This window comes from Bombina bombina, chromosome 3 (genome assembly GCF_027579735.1).
Source record: "Bombina bombina isolate aBomBom1 chromosome 3, aBomBom1.pri, whole genome shotgun sequence".
NCBI lineage: Eukaryota > Metazoa > Chordata > Amphibia > Anura > Bombinatoridae > Bombina > Bombina bombina.
The window spans coordinates 84,774,807-84,801,764 of NC_069501.1; the positions used below are offsets into that span (position 1 = coordinate 84,774,807).

At 42.0% G+C, this 26,958-nt stretch overlaps 1 protein-coding gene across 3 annotated transcripts in view; it reads left to right on the forward strand.

Annotated features, from left to right (window-relative positions):
* C2CD2 (C2 calcium dependent domain containing 2) overlaps positions 1–26,958 on the forward strand; it is a 376,932-nt gene that overhangs the window by 64,650 nt on the left and 285,324 nt on the right. For all 3 annotated transcript variants that reach the window (XM_053705898.1, XM_053705900.1, XM_053705901.1), the window contains exon 3: positions 7,141–7,239. In XM_053705898.1, coding sequence (XP_053561873.1) covers positions 7,141–7,239 — 99 coding nt within the window. The remainder of the gene's footprint in view (positions 1–7,140; positions 7,240–26,958) is intronic.

The following is a 26,958-nucleotide window of genomic DNA, read 5'->3' on the forward strand; positions in this document are numbered from 1 at the left end:
AATGCATTAAACCTTATTTACCTATTAACTCCTAAACTGCCAACCCCCACAACGCAAAAAAACTAATTTAATGACTAAGCCCCCTAACCTAACACCCCCTAAATTAACCTCTTAATTACATTAAAAAAATACTACATTACAATTAAAATTAAAAAAATTACATTACATTAATCTAAAATTACAGAAAATAAAAAAAATGCTAACATTACAAAAAATAATAAACAACACTATCCAAAATAAAAAAATGAAACCTAATCCCTTCGCTGTTGATGAAGATGATGGACCCGCCTGGAAGAAGACCTTCTCTGCCGGACTTCTGAAACTGTGAGTACCTACTTGGGGCTTTAGTGTTAGTTTTTTTTTAATTTTTTTTTTAATAAGATTAGGGTTTATTGGGCAATTTGCAAAATAGCTAAATGCCCTTTTAAGGCAGTGCAAAAGAGCTGAATGCCCTTTTAAAGTGAATGTAAATTTTGATGCTAAAGTGCCCGGTTTTAAAAAATTTGATTAAAAACAGGGGCACTTTAATTCATCAAAATTTACATTTCACTCGTGTTGTGAAAAAATACCTTTTAAACTTGACAGCAGCTCCAGCTTCCTCCGGTCGAAAACCTATACCGAAAATGTATTTTTTCAAATTATTTTCAAATTTTTTTTTTTTTTTTGCATGATTAGAGCCAATAAAAAAAGCCCACACTTTTATTGAAAGTAACACACTAAAATTGGACAAAAATATCTTAAAACAATAATATGCTACACAATAATTTTACCAAGAAACAAAAAAAAAAAACAGGCAAAAAATAAGGCCAATAGGTTTCTGCGACTAAAATTTTGGTGCATCCCTACTTAAAACAATTATAAATATCAATATACTGTATTATTCTTCATTTAGTTCTATGTAACAGAATCATATTTAACAGGTTTTATTTTAACAATTATCCAAATAAAGTATAGTCCTAGAAAACTCATTATATGTAGATCAGTAAGTCAAGTAATGAACTTAAACAGCAGCTCTAGGCTAGCATCAAATTTGAAACATGCTACACAATAATTTTACTGAAAACCGAAATAGCCAAAAATGCCATTTTCAGCTGAAACTTTCTGCGGCCGAAATTTCGGTGCATCCCTAATATGTGCAGCTACTAATCAGAAGCTAGCTCCCAATAGTGTAGTGCTGCTCCTCAGCCTACCTAGACATGCAGTAAATTGGAAATTTGTTTAAAATTGCATTTTCGATCTTAAAGGGACACTGAACCCAAATTTTTTCTTTCGTGATTCAGATAGGGCATGCAAATTTAAGCAACTTTCTAATTTACTCCTATTATCAATTTTTCTTCGTTCTCTTGCTTTTTTTATTTGAAAAAGAAGGCATCTAAGCTATTTTTTTGGTTCAGACCATGGAAAGCACTTCTTTATTGGTGGGTGAATTTATCCACCAATCAGCAAGAACAACACAGTATGTTCACCAAAAAATGGGCCAGCATCTAAACTTACATTCTTGCATTTCAAATAAAGATACCAAGAGAATGAAGAGAATTTGATAATAGGAGTAAATTAATTATGAAAGAAAACAATGTGTGTTTCATGTGTGTGTATATATATATATATATATATATATATATATATATATAAATCTATCTATCTATATATACATATATATATATATATATATATATATATATATATATATATATATATATATATATACAAAACACGGAAGGAGACTGCACTCTCAGACTGGACTGGGTGCACATCGCATGACCCTGCAACATGCTCAGCCCTGGGTGCTCAATGGCACTCACAGGAAGCTGTGCTGTCCCCAGAGTCACAGGCAGTTAACCCCTGACAGGTCCGGGTGCAAGGCCCTTAGGGAAAATTACAAAACAAATTAATACAACACACAGAGAAAGTCCAGCACTCACTTACAAGCACTCAACTAAAATTAAAAGCAAAAATGGAAGGGTTAGTTACAGCATCGTGCCAAATGGGACAAGCTCAGGTACCATGCAAAGGTCTCTTCCTCTGTGTGCTGTATTAATTTGTTTTGTAATTTTTCCTATGGACCTTGCACCCAGACCTGTCTGGGGTTAATTGCCTGGGACTCTGGAAACAGTGCAGCTTCCTTAGAGTGGTATTGAGCACCCAGGGCTGAGCATGTTGCAGAGTCATGAGATAATGTACCCAGTCCAGTCTGAGAGTGCAGTTCCCTTCCGTGTTTTGTATGTGTCTAGGGTTATAAGCCTGTGCACCCTTCACTTGTTCCAAGTTTGTTTGAGCTTGCATTGTTTGGCTGGTTTAGGAACCCAGGTTTTGGAAGGGACCTTGATGTGGTACCTTTTTTTTCTTCCATTTTGGCTTTTAATCTTAGCTGAGAGCGTGCACAACTGCGATTATAGTATAGAGATATATATATCTATATTGTGTGTGTGTGTGTTTGTTTATATATATATATATATATATATATATATTATACCTGGTTTTTTTTTTTATTGAATAACTCATAACTTTAATATTATGTATCTAATTCTGTAAATTAGTTACTAATAAGTAGTAAAATGCTCTGTTTTTCCATCAAGGGCTTTATGTTGTGTGGAAACCTTGAAGCTGATTCATATTATTTATTGTTTTCAGTTGAATAGGGGTAATAATTGCAGACCATAAGTCGGTTCATTTGTTTTTTGATGAGCTATTTGGAGAGATTCTATTTTACGGACAGCATCTGGAATCTAAGCAGTGTGGGTCTCCTGTGCAGTACTTTTCTGGAGGGCTAATTAGTTTGGTGCTATTAGCTAATTAGTTTGGTGCTTTGTGGCTAAGAGGTAAAAAAAAATAGGACAACTAAAACCTATCTTTATTTCATACACAGTATATAAGATTTAGCCCCAATTTATAATAAATGCAGTTACAGCTTTGAAAGCAAATACCCAAAATGGGACATACAAATAAGTGACATATTTCACTTTATATGAACCCTGTTTGAAATAATAAATTACCAGAAATCCTTAATTAAAACTATGATCTCTATTTACGGTACATAAATATATATACAGATGTATATGCAAATATCCTCTATGTATGTATCTATCATCTATCTATCTATCTATCTATCTATCTATCTATGAAACAGAAACTGTTTTGCACTTCCTTGTACTTCCTGGTTCCTGCAAAAATTCATACAAAGATTTTTGTGCATTTTGTTTTTTTCATTGTAGCCTGTTTCTTCTTTTGACTTAAAATATCACTACTGAAACGTATATAAATAAGTCTTTTAACCCCTTAATGACCGAGGACGTGCAGGGTACGTCCTCAGAAAAAAGGCAGTTAACGCCTGAGGACGTACCCTGCACGTCCTCAGTGTGGAAAGCAGCTGAAAGCGATCCTGCTCGCTTCCAGCTGCTTTCCGGTTATTGCAGTGATGCCTCGATATGGAGGCATCCTGCAATAACCTTTTACGGCCATCCGATGCAGAGAGAGCCCTCTCTGCACCGGACATCGATGGCCGGTATCGTTGGTGGGTGGGAGCCGGTGTGGGAGGTGGGTGGCGGCCATCGATGGCCCTGGTCATGTGGAGGGGGGGCGGGATCGTGGGCGGGGAAGTCATGGGGGAGCGCGCGGGCGCGCACATGCACGAGGGGGCGGGCGCGTGCACGGGGAGGGAGCGGGTGGGAACCGCTACACTACAGAAAAGATGTGTCCCAAAACAAAATAAAAGTGGGACATTTAATGTAAAAAGAAAACCCCCTTAGGTGTCATTTAGGTGGTGGGGGTTGGTACGTGGGGGGGGAGAGCTACACTACAGAAAAAATTAAAAGAAAATTAAAAAATAAACATTTGATTGTGCAAACTGGGTACTGGCAGACAGCTGCCAGTACCCAAGATGGCCCCCAATAAGGCTGAGGGGGAGGCTTAGAGAGCTGTTTTGGGGGGGATCAGGGAGGTTGGGGGTTAAGGGGGGATCCTAAACACAGCATATGTAAATATGCTTTTTTTTTTTCTTTACAAAAAACAAAACAAAAAACTTTTATTTTAGTACTGGCAGACTTTCTGCCAGTACTTAAGATGGCGGGGACAATTGTGGGGTGGGGGAGGGAAGGGAGCTGTTTGGGAGGGATCAGGGGGTGGGATGTGTCAGGTGGGAGGCTGATCTCTACACTAAAGCTAAAATTAACCCTGCAAGCTCCCTACAAACTACCTAATTAACCCCTTCACTGCTAGCCATAATACACGTGTGATGCGCAGCAGCATTTAGCGACTTTCTAATTACCAAAAAGCAACGCCAAAGTCATATATGTCTGCTATTTCTGAACAAAGGGCATCCCAGAGAAGCATTTACAACCATTTGTGCCATAATTGCATAAGCTGTTTGTAAATAATTTCAGTGAGAAACCTAAAATTGTGAAAAAATTTACGTTTTTTTTTATTTGATCGCATTTGGCGGTGAAATGGTGGCATGAAATATACCAAAATGGGCCTAGATCAATACTTGGGGTTGTCTACTACACTACACTAAAGCTAAAATTAACCCTAGAAGCTCCCTACATGCTCCCTAATTAACCCCTTCACTGCTGGGCATAATACACGTATTGTGCGCAGTGGCATTTAGCAGCCTTCTAATTACCAAAAAGCAAAGCCAAAGCCATATATGTCTGCTATTTCTGAACAAAGGGGATCCCAGAGAAGCATTTACAACCATTTATGCTATAATTGCATAAGTTGTTTGTAAATAATTTCAGTGAGAAACCTAAAGTTTGTGAAAAAATGTATGAAAAAGTGAACAATTTTTTTTATTTGATCGCATTTGGCGGTGAAATGGTGGCATGAAATATACCAAAATGGGCCTAGATCAATACTTTGGGATGTCTTCGAAAAATAAATATATACATGTCAATGGATATTCAGGGATTCCTGAAAGATATTAGTGTTCTAATGTAACTAGCGCTAATTTTGAAAAAAAGTGGTTTGGAAATAGCAAAGTGCTACTTGTATTTATAGCCCTATAACTTGCAAAAAAAGCAAAGCACATGTAAACATTGGGTATTTCTAAACTCAGGACAAAATTTAGAAACTATTTAGCATGGGTGTTTTTTGGTGGTTGTAGATGTGTAACAGATTTTGGGGGTCAAAGTTAGAAAAAGTGAGGTTTTTTCCATTCTTTCCTCATATTTTATAATGTTTTTTATAGTAAATTATAAGATATGATGAAAATAATGGAATCTTTTGAAAGTCCACTTAATGGCGAGAAAAACAGTATATAATATGTGTGGGTGCAGTAAATGAGTAAGAGGAAAATTACAGCTAAACACAAACACCGCAAAAATGTAAAAATAGCCTTGGTCCCAAACGGACAGAAAATGGAAAAGTGCTGTGGTCATTAAGGGGTTAAATCTATTTTTTAAAAATAGATATCGTCACTCTTATGGAGGTGTGCCATTATCCATCAGCAGAAAGCAATCTTATCTCTGTATCAGCTGTACACAAACATGAAAATCTTGTTACTTATGATATTCAAAAATATATATATTTTAAAATTATTTGCTGTTTTTTGTGACAGTGTAAGGTGACCAATGATAGTTAGCGAAAGTGAGGATTGGTGTTTAAAGGGACAGTATGTGCACACTTATTAAGCATAGTCAGTGACAGATTCTTCACTACATTTGATTCCCCGAAAACATCCATGGGTTCCTCATTCTTATTGACTGATATGGATATGTCCCACAGCCAACTGAAAAAAAAATGACTGTCCCCTTAATATCCCTTAAACTTTCTTCATTCTTCTCCATTCTGTATTTTGCAGTAGTGACTGTGAATGGTGTGGAAAATGTCACATATTAATATTTATATACTTATATTTATATGACTCATATTTTAATGACAGTCGTTTAGTGCATATAAAACCAGCTCTATAAAGTTATATAGACTCATGAACTCAGTAAATGACACAAGCTATTTGGTGATAAATGTGTACGTCTTCTAAGGATCTGTAAAACATTTAATTACAATGTTTAAATAGACAATATGTCAGAGCCTGAATAATTTAACAATGGAATTTCAAGGAACAGGGATACCATGAGATAAACGTCAACATTTGCAGCAATAATTTTTAAATCCACCAATTGTCAGATTAATGAGTGGTAAGGCCGATGAGCGCAAAACACCTGTGATAAACCCCTTATTGCTTGTGTGCAAACCTTCGCGCTCCACTTGTAATCTGGCCCAGAGTATTTTATAGCACTGTTGCCTGTCTATAACTAAAGTTTTATGTCTCTTTAACGTATTATTTGGTGCGGTTTCTTGTTAATAAGGAATTGTTCAGGCTTTTTTGTTCTGCAGAACATATTAAAAGATTTATCTAGCCTTCTAGTCATTGATATAAAAGTATTAATATTATATCTGAATACTTAAAGGGACAGTAAAGTAAAAATTAAATGTAAATGGAGTAAATCATGAAATTAGTTCTCTTTGTATCCTTTCCTAAAGAGTAATCCTATGTAAGCTCACAAGCGTGCACAAGAGAGCAGTGTTTGCAACCATTTTTTTTAGCAATGTTATACATAGTTGCAATCACTGCTGCCATAGAATACTAAATACGCATGTTCACTCCCAAGCTTGTTTCATCCTACCTAGGTTTATTCTTCAACAAAGGATACCAAGAGAACAAAGCAAATTAGATAATAGACGTAAATTGGAACGTTGTTTAAAATCGCATGCTGTACATGAATCATAGATATTTAATTTTGACTTTACAGTCCCCTTACAAAAAAGATATAAGAAAAGGGGAAAGAGAGAAAGAAAAAAGATCTAGCAGATAATGACAGACTAAAAAGGTTTCTGTAGCTCTTTAGAGCACAATGTCATGTAGAGAGCCTTTCACATTCATCTGATGACATAACATAGATTTTTTTGTGCTAACAATGAAATAAATGTTAAAATGTCAGGAAAATCACAGGGTCTGCGTTAAGTTCAGCTCTACAATTAAACAGATAATACCTGTCAGCAGGTTGTATCCAGCTCTGGTTAAATACCATGTGCCAAGCAATTCTGTATCGGTAGTTTTACAAACCACACCACCAACCAGAGGGATTGTTATTATGCTGCCATATACTTGTGCAATAACTCTGACTTCTTTCTGTTATTTCCCAGGGTTCCCTGCGGCTGGCATTTGAGGAGAACATCAGTAACCAACCTAAGGAACTGTCTGTAAAACAAGTCACCAGTGTCGTGAAGTCGGCGAATGACAAGGTGAGGAGCTAACGTCATTATCACAATGCTAAACATTTGTTTGCACAACTGCACATTCATATTTAGTAAAGAAGAGGAATATGATAATAATGCAATTATACAATTTGTTAGAGACGTATGTAATGCACAGTTTGTGCCTGGAACTGTGACAAAAGGGTTAACCGTATCATTGAAGTCAGCCTGTGGTTCCTGGGCAGGGCATGGTTAATGAGCCTGTTTGGTGGCTATGTAAGTATGCTGCTCCTATCACTGCTGATTTGGCAGTAAGAGATTATGTTTGTCAGGTTTTAATCATGTAGTGTTACGCAAGCATAATGGAAAAAAAATACTATATTAAAAGTGGCAGTATAATCATTGAGCGAACATGTCCAGTATATCCATCATGCCTATATACAAATGGCATTTATATTGTTTAGCTGTGATCAGAATTAATTTGGACTACAATAGGTTAATCTTACACATGTAAATGATGGTTTTCCTTTCACACTGTACAAAATGTAAAACAGCTGTAATGTAATCTGTGCGACTAGCACTGCTGATTGGATCAGCAGCAGTTTCTGATCAGAACAAGCAGTGCTCTGCGGGTCCCCAGCAATACGTTAACCATGTGTTTAACCCCTGCTAACAACTGTAATGTAAACTGTACGATTAACGCTGCTGATTGGATCAGCAGCAGTTTCTGCTTGGGAACAGCAGTGGTCTGCAGGTCCCAAGCAAAACTTTAAATATGTGTTTATCCCTTTGCAGCGTTGTCAGGTTGCTAGTGATAAAATGACATGCTGTAACGAATTAAAGCCTTATATTATCACTATAATGGCCCCTTTATCCTTTGTTGAAAGTATATGTACATATTCTCAGCAACAGCAATGCTAGCTGGTGATTGGTAGCCACACAAATGTCTCTTGTTATTGGCTCAACAGATGTGTCCAGCTACGGTACTAGTAGTGCATAGCTGCTCTGGAGCTGACTTTAAATATGTGTTTAACTCTTTTTCAGAGATTAAACACATACTGTAGCTATTTGCAAGTAATTTATTTTTTTGCGATTTTATGTCTTCACGTATGGGAGCGTAGTTTAGCACAATAGTTAAAAATAATAAAACTGTGCTGCAATTGTTTGTTCAAAGCAAATGGCAGATGTTTATAGAACATTCAACATTGATTTTTTGTTATTAAAACTTTATCGATTGTAACTGTTGATTATTAGATGTAACATTAGATGATTACTTTCAAATAGCCTTATTGATTATCATTGTTAATTTTATTTGTAATGCGCCAACAGATTCTGCAGCATTATAAGGGATACAATAAATAAAGACAGATAACACAGACTAGGAAACAAACAATTCAGGCCCAGCTCCCTAGTGAGTTTACAATTTAGTGATTCTTATACACTTTAAAAGACTTTAAAATACAGGAAAATTGTATAATTAACAAGCATATGATAAAAAGACACTGTTGTATCTATCTGGGCTTCACATGAGCTGTAGATTTTCTTTCTGGCAAATCTCAAATTTCTCCAACATAGGTGTGTCCGGTCCACGGCGTCATCCTTACTTGTGGGATATTCTCTTCCCCAACAGGAAATGGCAAAGAGCCCAGCAAAGCTGGTCACATGATCCCTCCTAGGCTCCGCCTACCCCAGTCATTCTCTTTGCCGTTGTACAGGCAACATCTCCACGGAGATGGCTTAGAGTTTTTTAGTGTTTAACTGTAGTTTTTATTATTCAATCAAGAGTTTGTTATTTTAAAATAGTGCTGGTATGTACTATTTACTCAGAAACAGAAAAGAGATGAAGATTTCTGTTTGTATGAGGAAAATGATTTTAGCAACCGTTACTAAAATCCATGGCTGTTCCACACAGGACTGTTGAGAGCAATTAACTTCAGTTGGGGGAACAGTGAGCAGTCTCTTGCTGCTTGAGGTATGACACATTCTAACAAGACGATGTAATGCTGGAAGCTGTCATTTTCCCTATGGGATCCGGTAAGCCATGTTTATTAAGATAGTAAATAAGGGCTTCACAAGGGCTTATTAAGACTGTAGACTTTTTCTGGGCTAAATCGATTCATTATTAACACATATTTAGCCTTGAGGAATCATTTAATCTGGGTATTTTGATAAGATTATATCGGCAGGCACTGTTTTAGACACCTTATTCTTTAGGGGCTTTCCCAAATCATAGGCAGAGCCTCATTTTCGCGCCGGTGTTGCGCACTTGTTTCTCCAACATAGGTGTGTCCGGTCCACGGCGTCATCCTTACTTGTGGGATATTCTCTTCCCCAACAGGAAATGGCAAAGAGCCCAGCAAAGCTGGTCACATGATCCCTCCCAGGCTCCGCCTACCCCAGTCATTCTCTTTGCCGTTGTACAGGCAACATCTCCACGGAGATGGCTTAGAGTTTTTTAGTGTTTAACTGTAGTTTTTCATTATTCAATCAAGAGTTTGTTATTTTCAAATAGTGCTGGTACGTACTATTTACTCAGAAACAGAAAAGAGATGAAGAATTCTGTTTGTATGAGGAAAATGATTTTAGCAACCGTAACTAAAATCCATGGCTGTTCCACACAGGACTGTTGAGAGCAATTAACTTCAGTTGGGGGAACAGTGTGCAGTCTCTTACTGCTTGAGGTATGACACATTCTAACAAGACGATGTAATGCTGGAAGCTGTCATTTTCCCTATGGGATCCGGTAAGCCATGTTTATTACGATTGTAAATAAGGGCTTCACAAGGGCTTATTTAAACTGTAGACTTTTTCTGGGCTAAATCGATTGATTATTAACACATATTTAGCCTTGAGGAATCATTTTATCTGGGTATTTTGATATAATAATATCGGCAGGCACTGTTTTAGACACCTTATTCTTTAGGGGCTTTCCCAAAGCATAGGCAGAGTCTCATTTTCGCGCCGGTGTTGCGCACTTGTTTTTGAGAGGCATGGCATGCAGTCGCATGTGAGAGGAGCTCTGATACTTATAAAAGACTTCTGAAGGCGTCATTTGGTATCGTATTCCCCTTTGGGTTTGGTTGGGTCTCAGCAAAGCAGATACCAGGGACTGTAAAGGGGTTTAAAGCTTAAAACGGCTCCGGTTCCGTTATTTTAAGGGTTAAAGCTTCCAAAATTGGTGTGCAATATTTTCAAAGCTTTAAGACGCTGTGGTGAAAATTTGGTGAATTTTGAACAATTCCTTCATGTTTTTTCGCAATTGCAGTAATAAAGTGTGTTCAGTTTAAAATTTAAAGTGACAGTAACGGTTTTATTTTAAAACGTTTTTTGTACTTTCTGATCAAGTTTATGCCTGTTTAACATGTCTGAACTACCAGATAGACTGTGTTCTGAATGTGGGGAAGCCAGAATTCCTATTCATTTAAATAAATGTGATTTATGTGATAATGACAATGATGCCCAAGATGATTCCTCAAGTGAGGGGAGTAAGCATGGTACTGCATCATTCCCTCCTTCGTCTACACGAGTCTTGCCCACTCAGGAGGCCCCTAGTACATCTAGCGCGCCAATACTCCTTACTATGCAACAATTAACGGCTGTAATGGATAATTCTGTCAAAAACATTTTAGCCAAAATGAACCCTTGTCAGCGTAAGCGTGGCTGCTCTGTTTTAGTTACTGAAGAGCATGACGACGCTGATATTAATATCTCTGAAGGGCCCCTAACCCAATCTGAGGGGGCCAGGGAGGTTTTGTCTGAGGGAGAAATTACTGATTTAGGGAACATTTCTCAGCAGGCTGAATCTGATGTGATTACATTTAAATTTAAATTGGAACATCTCCGCATTTTGCTTAAGGAGGTATTATCCACTCTGGATGATTGTGAAAATTTAGTCATCCCAGAGAAACTATGTAAAATGGACAAGTTCCTAGAGGTGCCGGGGCTCCCAGAAGCTTTTCCTATACCCAAGCGGGTGGCGGACATTGTTAATAAAGAATGGGAAAGGCCCGGTATTCCTTTCGTCCCTCCCCCCATATTTAAAAAATTGTTTCCTATGGTCGACCCCAGAAAGGACTTATGGCAGTCAGTCCCCAAGGTCGAGGGAGCGGTTTCTACTTTAAACAAACGCACCACTATTCCCATAGAGGATAGTTGTGCTTTCAAAGATCCTATGGATAAAAAATTAGAAGGTTTGCTTAAAAAGATGTTTGTTCAGCAGGTTTACCTTCTACAACCCATTTCATGCATTGTCCCTGTCACTACTGCCGCATATTTCTGGTTTGATGAACTGCTTAAGGTGCTCGATAGTGACTCTCCTCCTTATGAGGAGATTATGGACAGAATCAATGCTCTCAAATTGGCTAATTCTTTCACTCTAGACGCCTCTTTGCAATTGGCTAAGTTAGCGGCTAAGAACTCTGGGTTTGCTATTGTGGCGCGCAGAGCGCTTTGGTTGAAATCTTGGTCGGCTGATGCGTCTTCCAAGAACAAGCTACTAAACATTCCTTTCAAGGGGAAAACGTTGTTTGGTCCTGACTTGAAAGAGATTATCTCTGATATCACTGGGGGTAAGGGCCACGCCCTTCCTCAGGATCGGCCTTTCAAGGCAAAAAATAGACCTAATTTTCGTCCCTTTCGTAAAAACGGACCAGCCCAAGGTGCTACGTCCTCTAAGCAAGAGGGTAATACTTCTCAGGCCAAGCCAGCTTGGAGACCAATGCAAGGCTGGAACAAGGGAAAGCAGGCCAAGAAACCTGCCACTGCTACCAAAACAGCATGAAATATTGGCCCCCGATCCGGGACCGGATCTGGTGGGGGGCAGACTCTCTCTCTTCGCTCAGGCTTGGGCAAGAGATGTTCTGGATCCTTGGGCGCTAGAAATAGTCTCCCAGGGTTATCTTCTGGAATTCAAGGGACTTCCCCCAAGGGGGAGGTTCCACAGGTCGCAGTTGTCTTCAGACCACATAAAAAGACAGGCGTTCTTACATTGTGTAGAAGACCTGTTAAAAATGGGAGTGATTCATCCTGTTCCATTAAGAGAACAAGGGATGGGGTTCTACTCCAATCTGTTCATAGTTCCCAAAAAAGAGGGAACGTTCAGACCAATCCTAGATCTCAAGATCTTAAACAAATTTCTCAAGGTCCCATCGTTCAAGATGGAAACCATTCGAACTATCCTTCCTTCCATCCAGGAAGGTCAATTCATGACCACGGTGGATTTAAAGGATGCGTATCTACATATTCCTATCCACAAGGAACATCATCGGTTCCTAAGGTTTGCATTCCTGGACAAACATTACCAGTTCGTGGCGCTTCCTTTCGGATTAGCCACTGCTCCAAGGATTTTCACAAAGGTACTAGGGTCCCTTCTAGCGGTGCTAAGACCAAGGGGCATTGCAGTAGTACCTTACCTGGACGACATTCTGATTCAAGCGTCGTCCCTTCCTCAAGCAAAGGCTCACACGGACATTGTCCTGGCCTTTCTCAGATCTCACGGCTGGAAAGTGAACGTGGAAAAGAGTTTTCTATCCCCGTCAACAAGGGTTCCCTTCTTGGGGACAATTATAGACTCCTTAGAAATGAGGATCTTTCTAACAGAGGCCAGAAAAACAAAGCTTCTGGACTCTTGTCGGATACTTCATTCCGTTCCTCTTCCTTCCATAGCTCAGTGCATGGAAGTGATCGGGTTGATGGTGGCGGCGATGGACATAGTTCCTTTTGCGCGCATTCATCTAAGACCATTACAACTGTGCATGCTCAGTCAGTGGAATGGGGACTATACAGACTTGTCTCCGAAGATACAAGTAAATCAGAGGACCAGAGACTCACTCCGTTGGTGGCTGTCCCTGGACAATCTGTCTCAAGGGATGATGTTCCACAGACCAGAGTGGGTCATTGTCACGACCGACGCCAGTCTGATAGGCTGGGGCGCGGTCTGGGGATCCCTGAAAGCTCAGGGTCTTTGGTCTCGGGAAGAATCTCTTCTACCGATAAATATTCTGGAACTGAGAGCGATATTCAATGCTCTCCAGGCCTGGCCCCAGCTTGCGAGGACCAGGTTCATACGGTTTCAATCAGACAACACGACGACTGTTGCGTACATCAACCATCAGGGGGGAACAAGGAGTTCCCTAGCGATGGAAGAAGTAACCAAAATTATTCTTTGGGCGGAGTCTCACTCCTGCCACCTGTCTGCTATCCACATCCCAGGAGTGGAAAATTGGGAAGCGGATTTTCTGAGTCGGCAGACATTGCATCCGGGGGAGTGGGAACTCCATCCGGAAATCTTTGCCCAAGTCACTCACCTGTGGGGCATTCCAGACATGGATCTGATGGCCTCTCGTCAGAACTTCAAAGTTCCTTGCTACGGGGCCAGATCCAGGGATCCCAAGGCGGCTCTAGTGGATGCACTAGTAGCACCTTGGACCTTCAAACTAGCTTATGTGTTCCCGCCATTTCCTCTCATCCCCAGGCTGATAGCCAGGATCAAGCAGGAGAGGGCGTCGGTGATCTTGATAGCTCCTGCGTGGCCACGCAGGACTTGGTATGCAGATCTGGTGAATATGTCATCGGCTCCACCTTGGAAGCTACCTTTGAGACGAGACCTTCTTGTTCAGGGTCCGTTCGAACATCCGAATCTGGTTTCACTCCAGCTGACTGCTTGGAGATTGAACGCTTGATTTTATCGAAGCGAGGATTCTCAGATTCTGTTATCGATACTCTTGTTCAGGCCAGAAAGCCTGTGACTAGAAAGATTTACCACAAAATTTGGAAAAAATATATCTGTTGGTGTGAATCTAAAGGATTCCCTTGGGACAAGGTTAAGATTCCTAGGATTCTATCCTTCCTTCAAGAAGGATTGGAAAAAGGATTATCTGCAAGTTCCCTGAAGGGACAGATTTCTGCCTTGTCGGTATTACTTCACAAAAAGCTGGCAGCTGTGCCAGATGTTCAAGCCTTTGTTCAGGCTCTGGTTAGAATCAAGCCTGTTTACAAACCTTTGACTCCTCCTTGGAGTCTCAATTTAGTTCTTTCAGTTCTTCAGGGGGTTCCGTTTGAACCCTTACATTCCGTTGATATTAAGTTATTATCTTGGAAAGTTTTGTTTTTAGTTGCGATTTCTTCTGCTAGAAGAGTCTCAGAATTATCTGCTCTGCAGTGTTCTCCTCCTTATCTGGTGTTCCATGCAGATAAGGTGGTTTTACGTACTAAACCTGGTTTTCTTCCAAAAGTTGTTTCTAACAAAAACATTAACCAGGAGATTATCGTACCTTCTCTGTGTCCAAAACCAGTTTCAAAGAAGGAACGTTTGTTGCACAATTTGGATGTTGTTCGCGCTCTAAAATTCTATTTAGATGCTACAAAGGATTTTAGACAAACATCTTCCTTGTTTGTTGTTTATTCAGGTAAAAGGAGAGGTCAAAAAGCAACTTCTACCTCTCTCTCTTTTTGGATTAAAAGCATCATCAGATTGGCTTACGAGACTGCCGGACGGCAGCCTCCCGAAAGAATCACAGCTCATTCCACTAGGGCTGTGGCTTCCACATGGGCCTTCAAGAACGAGGCTTCTGTTGATCAGATATGTAGGGCAGCGACTTGGTCTTCACTGCACACTTTTACCAAATTTTACAAGTTTGATACTTTTGCTTCTTCTGAGGCTATTTTTGGGAGAAAGGTTTTGCAAGCCGTGGTGCCTTCCATTTAGGTGACCTGATTTGCTCCCTCCCTTCATCCGTGTCCTAAAGCTTTGGTATTGGTTCCCACAAGTAAGGATGACGCCGTGGACCGGACACACCTATGTTGGAGAAAACGGAATTTATGTTTACCTGATAAATTTCTTTCTCCAACGGTGTGTCCGGTCCACGGCCCGCCCTGGTTTTTTTTTTTAATCAGGTCTGATATTTTATTTTCTTTAACTACAGTCACCACGGTACCATATGGTTTCTCCTATGCAAATATTCCTCCTTAACGTCGGTCGAATGACTGGGGTAGGCGGAGCCTGGGAGGGATCATGTGACCAGCTTTGCTGGGCTCTTTGCCATTTCCTGTTGGGGAAGAGAATATCCCACAAGTAAGGATGACGCCGTGGACCGGACACACCGTTGGAGAAAGAAATTTATCAGGTAAACATAAATTCCGTTTTTTGAGAGGCATGACATGCAGTCGCATGTGTGAGGAGCTCTGATACTTAGAAAAGACTTTCTGAAGGCGTCATTTGGTATCGTATTCCCCTTTGGGCTTGGTTGGGTCTCAGCAAAGCAGATACCAGGGACTGTAAAGGGGTTAAAGTTAAAAACGGCTCCGGTTCCGTTATTTTAAGGGTTAAAGCTTCAAAATTTGGTGTGCAATACTTTTAAGGCTTTAAGACACTGTGGTGAAATTTTGGTGAATTTTGAACAATTCCTTCATATTTTTTCGCAATTGCAGTAATAAAGTGTGTTCAGTTTAAAATTTAAAGTGACAGTAACGGTTTTATTTTAAAACGTTTTTTGTACTTTGTTATCAAGTTTATGCCTGTTTAACATGTCTGAACTACCAGATAGACTGTGTTCTGAATGTGGGGAAGCCAGAATTCCTTCTCATTTAAATAAATGTGATTTATGTGACAATGACAATGATGCCCAAGATGATTCCTCAAGTGAGGGGAGTAAGCATGGTACTGCATCATTCCCTCCTTCGTCTACACGAGTCTTGCCCACTCAGGAGGCCCCTAGTACATCTAGCGCGCCAATACTCCTTACTATGCAACAATTAACGGCTGTAATGGATAATTCTGTCAAAAACATTTTAGCCAAAATGAACACTTATCAGCGTAAGCGCGACTGCTCTGTTTTAGATACTGAAGAGCATGACGACGCTGATAATAATGGTTCTGAAGGGCCCCTAAACCAGTCTGATGGGGCCAGGGAGGTTTTGTCTGAGGGAGAAATTACTGATTCAGGGAACATTTCTCAACAAGCTGAACCTGATGTGATTACGTTTAAATTTAAGTTGGAACATCTCCGCATTCTGCTTAAGGAGGTATTATCCACTCTGGATGATTGTGACAAGTTGGTCATCCCAGAGAAACTATGTAAAATGGACAAGTTCCTAGAGGTCCCGGGGCTCCCAGAAGCTTTTCCTATACCCAAGCGGGTGGCGGACATTGTAAATAAAGAATGGGAAAGGCCCGGTATTCCTTTCGTCCCTCCCCCCATATTTAAAAAATTGTTTCCTATGGTCGACCCCAGAAAGGACTTATGGCAGACAGTCCCCAAGGTCGAGGGAGCGGTTTCCACCTTAAACAAACGCACCACTATACCCATAGAAGATAGTTGTGCTTTCAAAGATCCTATGGATAAAAAATTAGAAGGTTTACTTAAAAAGATGTTTGTTCAGCAGGGTTACCTTCTACAACCAATTTCATGCATTGTCCCTGTCGCTACAGCCGCGTGTTTCTGGTTCGATGAGCTGGTAAAGGCGGTCGATAGTGATTCTCCTCCTTATGAGGAGATTATGGACAGAATCAATGCTCTCAAATTGGCTAATTCTTTCACCTTAGACGCCACTTTGCAATTGGCTAGGTTAGCGGCTAAGAACTCTGGGTTTGCTATTGTGGCGCGCAGAGCGCTTTGGTTGAAATCTTGGTCAGCTGATGCGTCTTCCAAGAACAAGCTACTTAACATTCCTTTCAAGGGGAAAGCGCTGTTTGGCCCTGACTTGAAAGAGATTATCTCTGATATCACTGGGGGTAAGGGCAACGCCCTTCCTCAGGATCGGCCTTTCAAGGCAAAAAATAAACCTAATTTTCGTCCCTTTCGTAGAAACGGACCGGCCCAAAGTGCTACGTCCTCTAAGCAAGAGGGTAATTCTTCTCAAGCCAAGCCAGCTTGGAGACCAATGCAAGGCTGGAACAAGGGAAAGCAGGCCAATAAACCTGCCACTGCTACCAAGACAGCATGAAATGTTGGCCCCCGATCCGGGACCGGATCTGGTGGGGGGCAGACTCTCTCTCTTCGCTCAGGCTTGGGCAAGAGATGTTCTGGATCCTTGGGCGCTAGAAATAGTCTCCCAAGGTTATTTTCTGGAGTTCAGGGGGCTTCCCCCAAGGGGGAGGTTCCACAGGTCTCAGTTGTCTTCAGACCACATAAAAAGACAGGCATTCTTACATTGTGTAGAAGACCTGTTAAAAATGGGAGTGATTCATCCTGTTCCATTAGGAGAACAAGGGATGGGGTTCTACTCCAATCTGTTCATAGTTCCCAAAAAAGAGGGAACGTTCAGACCAATCTTAGATCTCAAGATCTTAAACAAGTTTCTCAAGGTTCCATCGTTCAAGATGGAAACCATTCGAACAATTCTTCCTTCCATCCAGGAAGGTCAATTCATGACCACGGTGGATTTAAAGGATGCGTATCTACATATTCCTATCCACAAGGAACATCATCGGTTCCTAAGGTTCGCATTCCTGGACAAGCATTACCAGTTCGTGGCGCTTCCTTTCGGATTAGCCACTGCTCCAAGGATTTTCACAAAGGTACTAGGGTCCCTTCTAGCTGTGCTAAGACCAAGGGGCATTGCCGTAGTACCTTACTTGGACGACATTCTGATTCAAGCGTCGTCCCTTCCTCAAGCAAAGGCTCACACGGACATTGTCCTGGCCTTTCTCAGATCTCACGGATGGAAAGTGAACGTGGAAAAGAGTTCTCTATCTCCGTCAACAAGGGTTCCCTTCTTGGGAACAATAATAGACTCCTTAGAAATGAGGATTTTTCTGACAGAAGCCAGAAAAACAAAGCTTCTAGACTCTTGTTGGATACTTCATTCCGTTCCTCTTCCTTCCATAGCGCAGTGCATGGAAGTGATAGGTTTGATGGTAGCGGCAATGGACATAGTTCCTTTTGCGCGCATTCATCTAAGACCATTACAACTGTGCATGCTCAGTCAGTGGAATGGGGACTATACAGACTTGTCTCCGAAGATACAAGTAAATCAGAGGACCAGAGACTCACTCCGTTGGTGGCTGTCCCTGGACAACCTGTCACAAGGGATGACCTTCCGCAGACCAGAGTGGGTCATTGTCACGACCGACGCCAGTCTGATGGGCTGGGGCGCGGTCTGGGGATCCCTGAAAGCTCAGGGTCTTTGGTCTCGGGAAGAATCTCTTCTACCGATAAATATTCTGGAACTGAGAGCGATATTCAATGCTCTCAAAGCTTGGCCTCAGCTAGCGAGGGCCAAGTTCATACGGTTTCAATCAGACAACATGACAACTGTTGCGTACATCAACCATCAGGGGGGAACAAGGAGTTCCCTAGCGATGGAAGAAGTGACCAAAATCATTCTATGGGCGGAGTCTCACTCCTGCCACCTGTCTGCTATCCACATCCCAGGAGTGGAAAATTGGGAAGCGGATTTTCTGAGTCGTCAGACATTGCATCCGGGGGAGTGGGAACTCCATCCGGAAATCTTTGCCCAAGTCACTCAACTGTGGGGCATTCCAGACATGGATCTGATGGCCTCTCGTCAGAACTTCAAAGTTCCTTGCTACGGGTCCAGATCCAGGGATCCCAAGGCGGCTCTAGTGGATGCACTAGTAGCACCTTGGACCTTCAAACTAGCTTATGTGTTCCCGCCGTTTCCTCTCATCCCCAGGCTGGTAGCCAGGATCAATCAGGAGAGGGCGTCTGTGATCTTGATAGCTCCTGCGTGGCCACGCAGGACTTGGTATGCAGATCTGGTGAATATGTCATCGGCTCCACCATGGAAGCTACCTTTGAGACGAGACCTTCTTGTTCAGGGTCCGTTCGAACATCCGAATCTGGTCTCACTCCAGCTGACTGCTTGGAGATTGAACGCTTGATCTTATCGAAGCGAGGGTTCTCAGATTCTGTTATCGATACTCTTGTTCAGGCCAGAAAGCCTGTAACTAGAAAGATTTACCACAAAATTTGGAAAAAATATATCTGTTGGTGTGAATCTAAAGGATTCCCTTGGGACAAGGTTAAAATTCCTAAGATTCTATCCTTCCTTCAAGAAGGATTGGAAAAAGGATTATCTGCAAGTTCCCTGAAGGGACAGATTTCTGCCTTGTCTGTGTTACTTCACAAAAAGCTGGCAGCTGTGCCAGATGTTCAAGCCTTTGTTCAGGCTCTGGTCAGAATCAAGCCTGTTTACAAACCTTTGACTCCTCCTTGGAGTCTCAACTTAGTTCTTTCAGTTCTTCAGGGGGTTCCGTTTGAACCCTTACATTCCGTTGATATTAAGTTATTATCTTGGAAAGTTTTGTTTTTGGTTGCAATTTCTTCTGCTCGAAGAGTTTCAGAATTATCTGCTCTGCAGTGTTCTCCTCCTTATCTGGTGTTCCATGCAGATAAGGTGGTTTTACGTACTAAACCTGGTTTTCTTCCAAAAGTTGTTTCTAACAAAAACATTAACCAGGAGATTATCGTACCTTCTCTGTGTCCGAAACCAGTTTCGAAGAAGGAACGTTTGTTGCACAATTTGGATGTTGTTCGCGCTCTAAAATTCTATTTAGATGCTACAAAGGATTTTAGACAAACATCTTCCTTGTTTGTTGTTTATTCCGGTAAAAGGAGAGGTCAAAAAGCAACTTCTACCTCTCTCTCTTTTTGGATTAAAAGCATCATCAGATTGGCTTACGAGACTGCCGGACGGCAGCCTCCCGAAAGAATCACAGCTCATTCCACTAGGGCTGTGGCTTCCACATGGGCCTTCAAGAACGAGGCTTCTGTTGATCAGATATGTAGGGCAGCGACTTGGTCTTCACTGCACACTTTTACCAAATTTTACAAGTTTGATACTTTTGCTTCTTCTGAGGCTATTTTTGGGAGAAAGGTTTTGCAAGCCGTGGTGCCTTCCATTTAGGTGACCTGATTTGCTCCCTCCCTTCATCCGTGTCCTAAAGCTTTGGTATTGGTTCCCACAAGTAAGGATGACGCCGTGGACCGGACACACCTATGTTGGAGAAAACAGAATTTATGTTTACCTGATAAATTACTTTCTCCAACGGTGTGTCCGGTCCACGGCCCGCCCTGGTTTTTTAATCAGGTCTGATATTTTATTTTCTTTAACTACAGTCACCACGGTATCATATGGTTTCTCCTATGCAAATATTCCTCCTTAACGTCGGTCGAATGACTGGGGTAGGCGGAGCCTAGGAGGGATCATGTGACCAGCTTTGCTGGGCTCTTTGCCATTTCCTGTTGGGGAAGAGAATATCCCACAAGTAAGGATGACGCCGTGGACCGGACACACCGTTGGAGAAAGTAATTTATCAGGTAAACATAAATTCTGTTTTCTCCAACATAGGTGTGTCCGGTCCACGGCGTCATCCTTACTTGTGGGATATTCTCTTCCCCAACAGGAAATGGCAAAGAGCCCAGCAAAGCTGGTCACATGATCCCTCTTAGGCTCCGCCTACCCCAGTCATTCTCTTTGCCGTTGTACAGGCAACATCTCCACGGAGATGGCTTAGAGTTTTTTAGTGTTTAACTGTAGTTTTTATTATTCAATCAAGAGTTTGTTATTTTAAAATAGTGCTGGTATGTACTATTTACTCTGAAACAGAAAAGAGATGAAGATTTCTGTTTGTAAGAGGAAAATGATTTTAGCAACCGTTACTAAAATCCATGGCTGTTCCACACAGGACTGTTGAGAGGAATTAACTTCAGTTGGGGGAACAGTGAGCAGTCTTTTGCTGCTTGAGGTATGACACATTCTAACAAGACGATGTAATGCTGGAAGCTGTCATTTTCCCTATGGGATCCGGTAAGCCATTTTTATTCAGATAGTAAATAAGGGCTTCACAAGGGCTTATTAAGACTGTAGACATTTTCTGGGCTAAATCGATTCATATATTACACATATTTAGCCTTGAGGAATCATTTAATCTGGGTATTTTGGTAAAATAATATCAGCAGGCACTGTTTTAGACACCTTATTCTTTAGGGGCTTTCCCTAATAATAGGCAGAGCCTCATTTTCGCGCCGGTATTGCGCACTTGTTTCTCCAACATAGGTGTGTCCGGTCCACGGCGTCATCCTTACTTGTGGGATATTCTCTTCCCCAACAGGAAATGGCAAAGAGCCCAGCAAAGCTGGTCACATGATCCCTCCTAGGCTCCGCCTACCCCAGTCATTCTCTTTGCCGTTGTACAGGCAACATCTCCACGGAGATGGCTTAGAGTTTTTTAGTGTTTAACTGTAGTTTTTATTATTCAATCAAGAGTTTGTTATTTTAAAATAGTGCTGGTATGTACTATTTACTCAGAAACAGAAAAGAGATGAAGATTTCTGTTTGTATGAGGAAAATGATTTTAGCACCGTAACTAAAATCCATGGCTGTTCCACACAGGACTGTTGAGAGCAAGTAACTTCAGTTGGGGGAACAGTGTGCAGTCTCTTGCTGCTTGAGGTATGACACATTCTAACAAGACGATGTAATGCTGGAAGCTGTCATTTTTCCCTATGGGATCCGGTAAGCCATGTTTATTACGATGGTAAATAAGGGCTTCACAAGGGCTTATTAAGATTGTAGACTTTTCTGGGCTAAATCGATTCAGTTTTAAAACATATTTAGCTTTGAGGAATCATTTTATCTGGGTTTATTGATATTACAATATCGGCAGGCACTGTATTAGACACCTTATTTCTCTGGGGCTTTCCCAAAGCATAAGCAGAGTCTCATTTTCGCGCCGGTGTGGCGCACTTGTTTTTGAGAGGCATGGCATGCAGTCGCATGTGAGAGGAGCTCTGATACTTAGAAAAGACTTTCTGAAGGCGTCATTTGGTATCGTATTCCCCTTTGGGCTTGGTTGGGTCTCAGCAAAGCAGATACCAGGGACTGTAAAGGGGTTAAAGTGTTAAAACGGCTCCGGTTCCGTTATTTTAAGGGTTAAAGCTTCCAAATTTGGTGTGCAATACTTTTAAGGCTTTAAGACACTGTGGTGAAAATTTGGTGAATTTTGTACAATTCCTTCATGTTTTTTCGCAATTGCAGTAATAAAGTGTGTTCAGTTTAAAATTTAAAGTGACAGTAACGGTTTTATTTTAAAACGTTTTTTGTACTTTATTATCAAGTTTATGCCTGTTTAACATGTCTGAACTACCAGATAGACTGTGTTCTGAATGTGGGGAAGCCAGAATTCCTGTTCATTTAAATAAATGTGATTTATGTGATAATGACAATGATGCCCAAGATGATTCCTCAAGTGAGGGGAGTAAGCATGGTACTGCATCATTCCCTCCTTCGTCTACACGAGTCTTGCCCACTCAGGAGGCCCCTAGTACATCTAGCGCGCCAATACTGCTTACTATGCAACAATTAACGGCTGTAATGGATAATTCTGTCAAAAACATTTTAGCCAAAATGAACCCTTGTCAGCGTAAGCGTGGCTGCTCTGTTTTAGTTACTGAAGAGCATGACGACGCTGATATTAATATCTCTGAAGGGCCCCTAACCCAATCTGAGGGGGCCAGGGAGGTTTTGTCTGAGGGAGAAATTACTGATTCAGGGAACATTTCTCAACAGGCTGAACCTGATGTAATTGCATTTAAATTTAAGTTGGAACATCTCCGCATTCTGCTTAAGGAGGTATTATCCACTCTGGATGATTGTGAAAAGTTGGTCATCCCAGAGAAACTATGTAAAATGGACAAGTTCCTAGAGGTGCCGGAGCTCCCAGAAGCTTTTCCTATACCCAAGCGGGTGGCGGACATTGTTAATAAAGAATGGGAAAGGCCCGGTATTCCTTTCGTCCCTCCCCCCATATTTAAAAAATTGTTTCCTATGGTCGACCCCAGAAAGGACTTATGGCAGACAGTCCCCAAGGTCGAGGGAGCGGTTTCTACTTTAAACAAACGCACCACTATACCCATAGAGGATAGTTGTGCCTTCAAAGATCCTATGGATAAAAAATTAGAAGGTTTGCTTAAAAAGATGTTTGTTCAGCAGGGTTACCTTCTACAACCAATTTCATGCATTGTCCCTGTCACTACAGCCGCATGTTTCTGGTTTGATGAACTGATAAAGGCGCTCGATAGTGATTCTCCTCCTTATGAGGAGATTATGGACAGAATCAATGCTCTCAAATTGGCTAATTCTTTCACCCTAGACGCCACTTTGCAATTGGCTAGGTTAGCGGCTAAGAATTCTGGGTTTGCTATTGTGGCGCGCAGAGCGCTTTGGTTGAAATCTTGGTCGGCTGACGCGTCTTCCAAGAACAAGCTACTAAACATTCCTTTCAAGGGGAAAACGCTGTTTGGCCCTGACTTGAAAGAGATTATCTCGGATATCACTGGGGGTAAGGGCCACGCCCTTCCTCAGGATCGGCCTTTCAAGGCGAAAAATAGACCCAATTTTCGTCCCTTTCGTAAAAACGGACCAGCCCAAAGTGCTACGTCCTCTAAGCAAGAGGGTAATACTTCTCAAGCCAAGCCAGCTTGGAGACCAATGCAAGGCTGGAACAAGGGAAAGCAGGCCAAGAAGCCTGCCACTGCTACCAAGACAGCATGAAATATTGGCCCCCGATCCGGGACCGGATCTGGTGGGGGGCAGACTCTCTCTCTTCGCTCAGGCTTGGGCAAGAGATGTTCTGGATCCTTGGGCGCTAGAAATAGTCTCCCAGGGTTATCTTCTGGAATTCAAGGGACTTCCCCCAAGGGGGAGGTTCCACAGGTCTCAGTTGTCTTCAGACCACATAAAAAGACAGGCGTTCTTACATTGTGTAGAAGACCTGTTAAAAATGGGAGTGATTCATCCTGTTCCACTAAGAGAACAAGGGATGGGGTTCTACTCCAATCTGTTCATAGTTCCCAAAAAAGAGGGAACGTTCAGACCAATCTTAGATCTCAAGATCTTAAACAAGTTTCTCAAGGTTCCATCTTTCAAGATGGAAACCATTCGAACTATTCTTCCTTCCATCCAGGAGGGTCAATTCATGACCACGGTGGATTTAAAGGATGCGTATCTACATATTCCTATCCACAAGGAACATCTTCGGTTCCTAAGGTTTGCATTCCTGGACAAACATTACCAGTTCGTGGCGCTTCCTTTCGGATTAGCCACTGCTCCAAGGATTTTCACAAAGGTACTAGGCTCCCTTCTAGCGGTGCTAAGACCAAGGGGCATTGCAGTAGTACCTTACCTGGACGACATTCTGATTCAAGCGTCGTCCCTTCCTCAAGCAAAGGCTCACACGGACATTGTCCTGGCCTTTCTCAGATCTCACGGCTGGAAAGTGAACGTGGAAAAGAGTTCTCTATCCCCGTCAACAAGGGTTCCCTTCTTGGGAACAATTATAGACTCTTTAGAAATGAGGATCTTTCTAACAGAGGCCAGAAAAACAAAACTTCTAGACTCTTGTCGGATACTTCATTCCGTTCCTCTTCCTTCCATAGCTCAGTGCATGGAAGTGATAGGGTTGATGGTAGCGGCGATGGACATAGTTCCTTTTGCGCGCATTCATCTAAGACCATTACAACTGTGCATGCTCAGTCAGTGGAATGGGGACTATACAGACTTGTCTCCGAAGATACAAGTAAATCAGAGGACCAGAGACTCACTCCGTTGGTGGCTGTCCCTGGACAATCTGTCTCAAGGGATGACGTTCCGCAGACCAGAGTGGGTCATTGTCACGACCGACGCCAGTCTGATGGGCTGGGGCGCGGTCTGGGGATCCCTGAAAGCTCAGGGTCTTTGGTCTCGGGAAGAATCTCTTCTACCGATAAATATTCTGGAACTGAGAGCGATATTCAATGCTCTCAAGGCCTGGCCTCGGCTAGCGAGGACCAAGTTCATACGGTTTCAATCAGACAACATGACAACTGTTGCGTACATCAACCATCAGGGGGGAACAAGGAGTTCCCTAGCGATGGAAGAAGTGACCAAAATCATTCTATGGGCGGAGTCTCACTCCTGCCACCTGTCTGCTATCCACATCCCAGGAGTGGAAAATTGGGAAGCGGATTTTCTGAGTCGTCAGACATTGCATCCGGGGGAGTGGGAACTCCATCCGGAAATCTTTGCCCAAGTCACTCACCTGTGGGGCATTCCAGACATGGATCTGATGGCCTCTCGTCAGAACTTCAAAGTTCCTTGCTACGGGGCCAGATCCAGGGATCCCAAGGCGGCTCTAGTGGATGCACTAGTAGCACCTTGGACCTTCAAACTAGCTTATGTGTTCCCGCCATTTCCTCTCATCCCCAGGCTGGTAGCCAGGATCAATCAGGAGAGGGCGTCGGTGATCTTGATAGCTCCTGCGTGGCCACGCAGGACTTGGTATGCAGATCTGGTGAATATGTCATCGGCTCCACCTTGGAAGCTACCTTTGAGACGAGACCTTCTTGTTCAGGGTCCGTTCGAACATCCGAATCTGGTTTCACTCCAGCTGACTGCTTGGAGATTGAACGCTTGATTTTATTGAAGCGAGGATTCTCAGATTCTGTTATCGATACTCTTGTTCAGGCCAGAAAGCCTGTAACTAGAAAGATTTACCACAAAATTTGGAAAAAATATATCTGTTGGTGTGAATCTAAAGGATTCCCTTGGGACAAGGTTAAGATTCCTAGGATTCTATCCTTCCTTCAAGAAGGATTGGAAAAAGGATTATCTGCTAGTTCCCTGAAGGGACAGATTTCTGCCTTGTCGGTATTACTTCACAAAAAGCTGGCAGCTGTGCCAGATGTTCAAGCCTTTGTTCAGGCTCTGGTTAGAATCAAGCCTGTTTACAAACCTTTGACTCCTCCTTGGAGTCTCAATTTAGTTCTTTCAGTTCTTCAGGGGGTTCCGTTTGAACCCTTACATTCCGTTGATATTAAGTTATTATCTTGGAAAGTTTTGTTTTTAGTTGCGATTTCTTCTGCTAGAAGAGTCTCAGAATTATCTGCTCTGCAGTGTTCTCCTCCTTATCTGGTGTTCCATGCAGATAAGGTGGTTTTACGTACTAAACCTGGTTTTCTTCCAAAAGTTGTTTCTAACAAAAACATTAACCAGGAGATTATCGTACCTTCTCTGTGTCCAAAACCAGTTTCAAAGAAGGAACGTTTGTTGCACAATTTGGATGTTGTTCGCGCTCTAAAATTCTATTTAGATGCTACAAAGGATTTTAGACAAACATCTTCCTTGTTTGTTGTTTATTCAGGTAAAAGGAGAGGTCAAAAAGCAACTTCTACCTCTCTCTCTTTTTGGATTAAAAGCATCATCAGATTGGCTTACGAGACTGCCGGACGGCAGCCTCCCGAAAGAATCACGGCTCATTCCACTAGGGCTGTGGCTTCCACATGGGCCTTCAAGAACGAGGCTTCTGTTGATCAGATATGTAGGGCAGCGACTTGGTCTTCACTGCACACTTTTACCAAATTTTACAAGTTTGATACTTTTGCTTCTTCTGAGGCTATTTTTGGGAGAAAGGTTTTGCAAGCCGTGGTGCCTTCCATTTAGGTGACCTGATTTGCTCCCTCCCTTCATCCGTGTCCTAAAGCTTTGGTATTGGTTCCCACAAGTAAGGATGACGCCGTGGACCGGACACACCTATGTTGGAGAAAACAGAATTTATGTTTACCTGATAAATTTCTTTCTCCAAAGGTGTGTCCGGTCCACGGCCCGCCCTGGTTTTTTAATCAGGTCTGATAATTTATTTTCTTTAACTACAGTCACCACGGTACCATATGGTTTCTCCTATGCAAATATTCCTCCTTAACGTCGGTCGAATGACTGGGGTAGGCGGAGCCTAGGAGGGATCATGTGACCAGCTTTGCTGGGCTCTTT